The sequence below is a fragment of the Oncorhynchus nerka genome, linkage group LG15 (genome assembly GCF_034236695.1).
Source record: "Oncorhynchus nerka isolate Pitt River linkage group LG15, Oner_Uvic_2.0, whole genome shotgun sequence".
Taxonomy (NCBI): domain Eukaryota; kingdom Metazoa; phylum Chordata; class Actinopteri; order Salmoniformes; family Salmonidae; genus Oncorhynchus; species Oncorhynchus nerka.
Window position 1 is genome coordinate 29,262,088 of NC_088410.1, and position 8,435 is coordinate 29,270,522.

General features: G+C 45.3%; 1 protein-coding gene across 1 annotated transcript; it reads left to right on the forward strand.

Annotated features, from left to right (window-relative positions):
- The first annotated feature begins 2,235 nt into the window (after nucleotides 1-2,235).
- On the forward strand, nucleotides 2,236-8,405 carry LOC115142389 (RING finger protein 122-like). The gene is made up of 7 exons (XM_029681795.2): nucleotides 2,236-2,425; nucleotides 3,019-3,433; nucleotides 5,111-5,268; nucleotides 6,032-6,074; nucleotides 6,306-6,347; nucleotides 6,591-6,673; nucleotides 6,962-8,405. Exons 3-7 carry the CDS (start codon nucleotides 5,165-5,167, stop codon nucleotides 7,080-7,082), a joined length of 393 nt encoding a protein of 130 aa, XP_029537655.2. The 5' UTR covers nucleotides 2,236-2,425; nucleotides 3,019-3,433; nucleotides 5,111-5,164; the 3' UTR covers nucleotides 7,083-8,405.
- Nucleotides 8,406-8,435: the final 30 nt, after the last annotated feature.

An 8,435-nucleotide genomic window follows, 5' to 3' on the forward strand; every position in this document is an offset into this window, starting at 1 on the left:
AGCGTTGAACAGAGTAGCTGATTTGGTTCTGGGAGCAGAGATTCATCTTGGACCGACAGACAATACAGCTGTGCTGGATAATGATGATGTCATAATTATAGGATGATGAGAATGTAATGAATCCCCCGGATCCCGCGAAAGCCTCTACTTCCTCCTCATAGCAGCTCGTCCCAGATCAGTTTGGGCTGTATAGCCAACTGGTATGACCATAGGGCTTAGCTATAGAGCAGATCTGGGAACAGGGTATCCTCCCACACACTAGTCATTTTCATTAGTAAGAAAACAACAGTTTCTCATTAGGTAGGTTCAGGGAGTCACTCCCTCCCTGGTATGCTATGGGAGAGCAGGGTATCGTCAGACAGGGCCACAGTGTTCCCCGATGTGCGGGGGAGTTAGGGTCAGTCTGTCCTATCTGGTGTATTTCTCCTGTCTTATCTGGTGTCCTGTGTGATCTTAAGTATGCTTCCTCGAATTCTCCCATCTTTCTCTCTCTCTCTCTCTCTCTCTCTCTCTCTCTTCCTCTCCCTTCCCAGAGGACCTGAGCCCTAGGACCAGACCATGCCTCAGCACTACTTGGCCTGAGGACTCCTGGCTGTCCACCCCCTAGTCCACCTGGTCATGTTGCTGATCCATTTTCTGCTGTTCTGCCTGAGGCTATGGAACTCTGACCTGTTCAGCGGACATGATACCTTATCTTGGATCTTCTGTTTTGACCCCTCTCTCTCTATGCTGCACCTGCTATCTCGACCTCTGAATGCTCAGCTATGAAAAGCCAACTGACATTTACTCTTGAGATGTTGACTTGCTGCACCCTCTATAACCATTGTGAATATAATTTGACGTTTCTGGTCATCTATTAAACTTTTACAACATCTTGAAGAACAATCTGGCTATAATGGCCGTGTACTCTTATAATCTCCACCTGGCACTGCCAGAAGAAGAGTGGTCACCACTCAGAACCTGGTTTCCCTCGAGGTTCCTGCCTTTCTAGTGAGTTTTTCCTAGCCACTGGGCTTCTACATCTGCATTGCTTGCTCTTTGGGGTTTTAAGCTGAGTTTCTGTATAATCACTGTGTGACATCTGCTGATGTAAAAATGGTTTTCTAGAAAAAAAACATGACAGAAAAACACATGTTTTTGGAACACTGCATGTGATCACGTTTTCACGTGTAGTTTCATGTTGTCATATGTTAACACATTAACTTCACATAAGATCACATGATAACATGAAAACGTGTTTTTGGAATACCTCACATGTGAAATGAATCTCTTTTTTCCTCCATAAGGGCTGTTTTAGTCTGTTTTCTTCCGTTTGGTGCCAAACGAACATGGCCCAGGGAACCTTCACATGTGAAATGAATTTGTTTTTTTTTCCCCCCATAAGGGCTCTTTTAGTCTGTTTTCTTCTGTTTGGTGCCTAATGAACATGGCCCAGGGAACCAGGGTGCCAGGAAAGCATATATCCTCCTTCCTAGCTCCTTACCCTACAGCCCAAATCCTGCAGCTGTTGTCTCTGAGGCCTGTTGGCCTGGCAGGACTGACATGTGTGGGTGGAAGGATGGATGTCTCTGGCCATCTTTCACTCTCTAGTATTTGTCTTTCTTTCTGCTTTCTCTTGATCTCCCTTTCTCTGTATTTCCCTCTCTCCAACTCGGCTCCTGTCTCTCTACCAACATGATAGCAACACGTTTATATATAGACTATAGATCAAGAGAAACAAAACTGGAAAATAATCAGGGCTTTGACTGATAGAGCTAGCTTCCCAATCCCCCTATATGTGTTGGCTGTGGTAGCCATGTTGGTTTTGTTACCCAGTGATAGTTTTGTTGTTTTGACTAAAAGGGCTGGCTGCTGGCCTTTCCCTCACCCTGCCTGGCTTTGCATTGCTGGGTTGCAACGTACATATAGCACATAATTAATGAGCAACTGGGATGTTGTTTGGTTGTCTGGACAGCAGCAGTGCACATGTCACTGACTGGGCCCTCCCTGTCTTTCCTGCAAGACTCCAACACACACCGAGGGAGAAACTCACATCCCTCACACCGTATCCAGTCGTCTCATTCGTCTATGTCTAAGCCCCTCTGCCTACCCTCCTGCCTATGCCTGTTTTCATCTCTCCCAGGGAGAGAGGGAGAGAGACAGGGATTGGAGGACGGAGGGAGAGGGGGAGGGTCCAAAGGAGAGGGAGGGGGGAGGGAAACGAGAGTTGCGAGGCAAAGGACTGGTCACATGACCAACAGCCAGAGCTCTGTTTACAAACCAAAGAGAGAGAGAGAGAGACCCTTGTATTGAATTGAGAGAGGCAGAGGCAGAAATATAGGAAAAGCAGCAGCAGCAGCAGAGGAGGATCGAGGCAGATTTCTAGACCACCATTATGGATTGAGACGAAGAGGGAACCCTGCCACCATGACCAGGCCAGCTGGAGGTGGGAGACTGTCTTTATCTCAACATTTTTCACAATCGAAGCAGCAGATGGTTAGAGGGAGAGTAGGAACTTCCCCCTCCTAAATACACACACAGACACGTACACGTACACACAGACACGTACATACTAGCAAAATATCCCAGCTAGAAGACTGTTCTTTGTGTTTTGGGGAATTATGTTTTTCGTGCTGTGAAGAGTACGCTCTACCCCCCCTAGTAGATCAGAGCCCTGAAGGAGTAGAGGAAGAGGAGGAGAAGAGAGGGCAGACAGAGGGGATAAGGCTTGTGAAAATCCCTCTGTTCAGAAGGATTTGGAGGGGGACAAAGCAGGGACTAATACCTCCCACACTGGAATAAGAGCAGGGACTCTGTCGTTTGGAATAGTTTTCTGTCACTGTGATGAACTGGGTAGTTGTTTACCGGATTGCAATTTATGGGGCTGTTTTTCTCCTGAATTTGTTGTTTTGATTGGGAGGAAGGGAAATGTGTGTTGTTTTGCTCCGTGTCGAGGAGCAGATTTCACCACTTCAACAGTGGACATTGACATGAGGTAAGAGCCATGTGACTAAACTGATTTCTTCGTCTCTCTGACAGTCATCACTTGGACGTCAATGTTGAGAGAGGAGAAGGAGCACACACGAGGACTGCAGCACTCCCAATCCCACATCTCCCAATACTAACCCTCGGGAGCTAATCCAGATTTGGGAATGTCGCGCATGGATTGCTGAGTGGACAAAACCGCACCGCCAGAATCTGCACACTCTTCTTCTCGGAATTCTGATCATCTTCATGGTTTTGTTTTTGCACGATCCACCACGACCTCAAACCACCCCAGCGACTCGTTTGTCTTCTTTTAGCCCCAGTTTAGAGACTGATTGTGGGCTTCCGGGCGTCGGGGTAACCTGGTAGTTTGGCCCTCACACAGGTCCAGCCTTCTCCTGACTGGGCCTGGATTTACTGCTGCAGTCCTGGGAGTCAGGTTTCATGCAACCATTCCAATGGTGTAACGGTGAGTGTTTTCCCCCAACCTTCTGCCAAGTCAATGCAACGCAGTCTGTAGTTTACACAGCCTGTGTGTTCCACTATAACTCTCCCCCCTCCCTTCAGCTCTTTACTTACTGCTAACAGGGCTTCTGTAATTGATATGCTTGAGAAATGACGAAATTGAATGTGGGTTCAGTTGGGTTTTGTCGAAAGGGTGAAACGGCACTCAAAATAATTCAATTTTCCAGGATGAAGTTTAGTTAGTTATAAAAAAAGTATTTAGTCAGCCACCAATTGTACACGTTCTCCCACTTAAAAAGATGAGAGGCCTGTAATTTTCATCATAAGTACACTTCAACTATGACAGACAAAATGAGGGAAATAAAATCCAGAAGATCACATTGTAGGATTTTTAATGAATTTATTTGCAAATTATGGTGGAAAATAGGTATTTGGTCACCTACAAACAAGCAAGATTTCTGGCTCTCACAGACCTGTAACTTCTGACTAAATACTTTTTTGCCCCACTGCATATAGGCTACATAGCAACCATCATGTAACTGTAACTAACGGTAGGACTAGAGGTTGTTTAGCTATTCAATACCTAGCCAGTCTCTGCATATGGCCCATTCTACATCTGAGAAAATAAACTGTCTATGTAACCATGTTTCAATTCTAAGACCCCCTACTCTCATTCTCCCCTCCCTTTACCCCAATGTCAAATGAATGACCCCATTCCCCCCACTGTGCTCAAGCTGTACCCGTTCTATCACTCCAAATGAAGTGACACGGCCATGGCCGTTAAAACAGACTGGCAAAGAGAGGGGGGTGAGGGGGCATCTCGTCCGTGGTGAGGCAAATTCACAAGAACAGAACACATGGGGCATATGGGTGGAAGTGGTGCTTCCTGGTTACCATTGTCTTGCCAAATGGTGCCTCAGTCCCTAGAGTGTTGTGTGTCTGTTCATGAAAAGGCTAGCTAAAGCCCCCAACCAACCCCCACCCATGACACACACACACACAACCCACAGACCAGCCACCTAGTCTGTGAAGGGGAGTCTGTGGAACAGATGGCCCACCGACGGAAGTGGAGCCACCGTACTCCATGTTGGTTTAGTTCACTGCCAATTACGTGCCTCGGCTCCAGTCAGAGCAGAGCAATACAGAGCAGTACGGGTGGGATGGGAGCCAAATACCAGGCAGTCACTTCCCCCTCCCTCCCCACCTAATATTGACCTTGTCGTTTGGATTGTCAATACAAGGCTTACTAGGCTTTCTAACATGAAGCCCGAGATAGTAAAACACATGTCGGTGGCTCTGGTGTCCTACATGGAGGGTATAATGGAGATGTCTACGGGAGGAATACCATACAATAAGCAACGCAGTTATAACGAGAGCCCTATATTTAGACTGAAATATATTAGTCCATGTATAAATATGTCTCTAGTTATAACACCTACGTGAGAAGTGAACCAGCGAGAGAGTCTGCGTGTGTAAACAAGAAGCTGTGAGCCGTTTGCATGTGGGGGATATGTCCCCGGCTCCTCTGTTTTGAGAGGGGAAAACATATTAGTATTTATAACACTTTCATTATATGGTAAGTGAGGTCAGCTGTGACATGTTTTCGTTCATGTCCCTCTGTTGTTTTGACAACCTCTTTCATGACAACAAGCTGTGTGCAAATATATATTTTTCTTCTCAGGATGCCTGTGGTTTAGGTCTTCAGCACTTTGAGAAGTACTGTGGACATAGCAAGATGGATACCACTTACCACCTGCCACTCAATGTCTACGTGATAGTGCTGGGCATCGGCCTGTTCGTCTTCATGCTCAGCCTCATCTTCTGCTGCTACCTCTTCAGGTATGTAGGGTCATCACTAGCTGGAACAGCCACAAAGTGATGAACCCTGCCTATTTCTACAATTTAACATCTGAATTTAAATGTAACATTAACCATACTGCTAACCTTATGCCTAACCCTAACCTTAAATTAAGACCAAAAAGGTCCTTTTTGTGCTCATTAATTTTTACGATATAGTGAATTTTGACTTTGTGGCTTGGAAACCGTAGGGGGAAGGACCCAAACAAAGATGGCTGCTGGCTGGTTGCCATAGCAATCAGGATATTAACATGTAGACTTATCCACATGGAGGCTTCACTTACTATGCTTCAAGAGCATAATTATTATTAATGGTGTATTATATCATATTATAGGCCTATGATATGATTTGTATACAGTATCAGTCCAAAGTTTGGACACACCTACTCATTACAGGGTTTTTCTTTATTTTTACTATTTTCAACATTGTAGACTAATAGTGAAGACATCAAAACTATGAAATAACACATTACATGATTCCGTGTAACCAAGAAAGTGTTAAACAAATCAAAATATATTTTATATGTGAGATTCGTCAATGTAGCCACCCTTTGCCTTGATGACATTTTAAAGTGATGCCAAATTGTGTACTACGTCATCCATTTCGTGTATGTTATCCCCCCCCCCCGCCAAATAAGAAATGTTATGAATTCCAATTCACACAATATGTTTTCAAATTTGTCAACTTAAGTGCTTCCCGGACTCCATCTTTAAACACAGCCATTTTGTATTGGTCTCTTTGTAGGTTGAAACAGCAAGGAACGAGGGAGCAGTTCAGCTACAACGAGGTAGGCCTTTCTCTACACGAGCACATGTAGCACTGGGGTCTGACCAGGGTTCAACTACTACTACAGTATTCCACACTGTTGTCGTCAGCGTGCGTTGAAACAACGCCCACTACTCTTTGTAGTTAACCTTCCATTACGTCAACCTTGGATTTGTACCAATACCGGTGTGTGTGTCAAGTAGCTTATAGCTCCCTCTAACATATGTACAAACTGCTCTTTTGTTCTCAATAGGTGGTTCTTAAAGGGGCAGGCAAGAAGCTGAGCCTTCTAGGAGTAAGTCGTGTTATTCTGTGTGACGTTTTTATTTCAATGCAGATCGTTTGGAAAATAATGTAACATTTTCTGACCCATGTCTGTGTTGGCGATGCAATGCCTTTCATTTAACCTGGTGTCGAGTGTTTGAACTCAGATGATGTATTTAACTTCGTGCTAAGGGCAGGTTGACTCGATCATTGTTCTTGTAAATGTGACCACACACACACACACTAACACAATTTTTTCTTCTTGCCCTTAAAGCAAACGTGTGCAGTATGTTTGGAAGAGTTTCGGACCAGAGATGAGCTAGCCGTGTGTCCGTGTTCACACGCATTTCACAAGAAGTGAGTTAACCGTCAGGCTCACCTTATAGTCAGAGCTTACAGAATGTCAACACGTCTGTGGTCATAATGACGTTCAAGAGGCAGCTGAAACTAACATGATCACAGCATAAATCCTTCTGGTTCCATCCCCCCTTTCCTTGAAGTTAACATCCTTGTCAGATCAATGATTAGCTCATGGAAGAAAGGAATGAAGGACAGACAGAATAAATGAAGGATGCATCTCGATAATATTTGAACAGGTTATGCACTTTTTGAGCAAAATCGGTCTATTTTGTGTGTCCCATCCAGGTGCCTGCTGAAGTGGCTGGAGATCCGTAGCGTGTGCCCCATGTGTAATAAGCCCATCCTCAGGCTCCACCCAGACCCCACACAGGGAACTGAGGGGCCCCAGGACCCAGAGGAGGTGTGAAGGACCCTCAGGGGCCACCACGACCGCCATACGCACCTGTACGCATTTACATGGAATTGATGGTCATTTTATGGACATCACACAGAGTTGATTGTATTCTTAAAGTGGCTTCCATGGTGTTAGTCTTTGAGTGAGCATTAATCAATATGGCTGGGGTTTGGGTACTGTATATGGATGTTGATTACACCCGTCCAGGCCTTTCAGATCGTCAAGAAAGTCAGCGATGACCGAGGGGGCAGGGCACAAGAGGGTGTTTTAGGATCGGGACCTACTAGTTTAGCAATGGAACCTAAAAACAACATGATAACTCTAACCTTGAGGGATGTGGTGCTTGCAATGTGGCCATACTAGCATGCCAATGGGGCTTCCTGCAAGAAATGAAGGATAGGGTAGGGGGTCAGGTGCAGCAGGTCAGTTTGGGATTGGGCCCTCCTAGCTTAGCAGTGGAGCTTCATAAAGCTGCCGTCTAGCCTCCCCCTTTAGATCAGTGAGAATGAGTAAAGGCTATACGGACACTCCTGACCCAAATATTCATTTTTCAGCAGCGTACTAATAGTATCTCCAGTGAGAATGAGGGGAAAGTGACATAGGAACGGGAGCCACTTTAGAATACAGAGTTCTCCCCGTCATTGGACGATGCCTGGTACAACACTGCCAGAAACAGCCAATCACAAACACGTCTGGCATTCTGAGAAGGTCATTGGTCGAGTATCAGGATTGATGTAAATGGATACCTCTCATACCTCAGGGGTGTTACAATACAAGCCAGCACAAACATGCCATTCAATACCATGTGCCACACACAGAACATGTCCAATACTGCCAAGGCAACACTATACTGAGGTAGTCAAAACATTGGTCACGTTCCAGGCCGACTACATTGCAGTCGCGCCACACGCAGCAACAAATGGTTCTATGCCACATCAGACTGTGCAGTCGTATGCGGTTAGCTGATATGTGAAACACTTATCCAGGCGTGGTGATCTGGCAAGCGACTGCAAAGTAGTTGGTCTGGAACGCAGCCAAAGGCTGGAATCACAAAACCAGTCCAATACCAACATCACAGCAGCTCTCTGATGTACAGAACTATATATCCAGGAGTGTGTCTGAAATGGCACCCTATTCCTTACACAAAACCTATGCAGGCCCTGGTCAAAAGTAGTGTACTATATAGGGAATAGGGTGCCATTTGACACAAACAGGTCCATAACCTCAAACTGATAGACAGCTAGTCTTGCCTGTATGTATGTACGTAACGTTGTGACCCCCCAATCTTGTAATTTTGTATCGTTTGTCGCTTTTAAATAAAATATGTATCATCTCTGTGGTGCATCTTCTGTGGATGATTAGTAG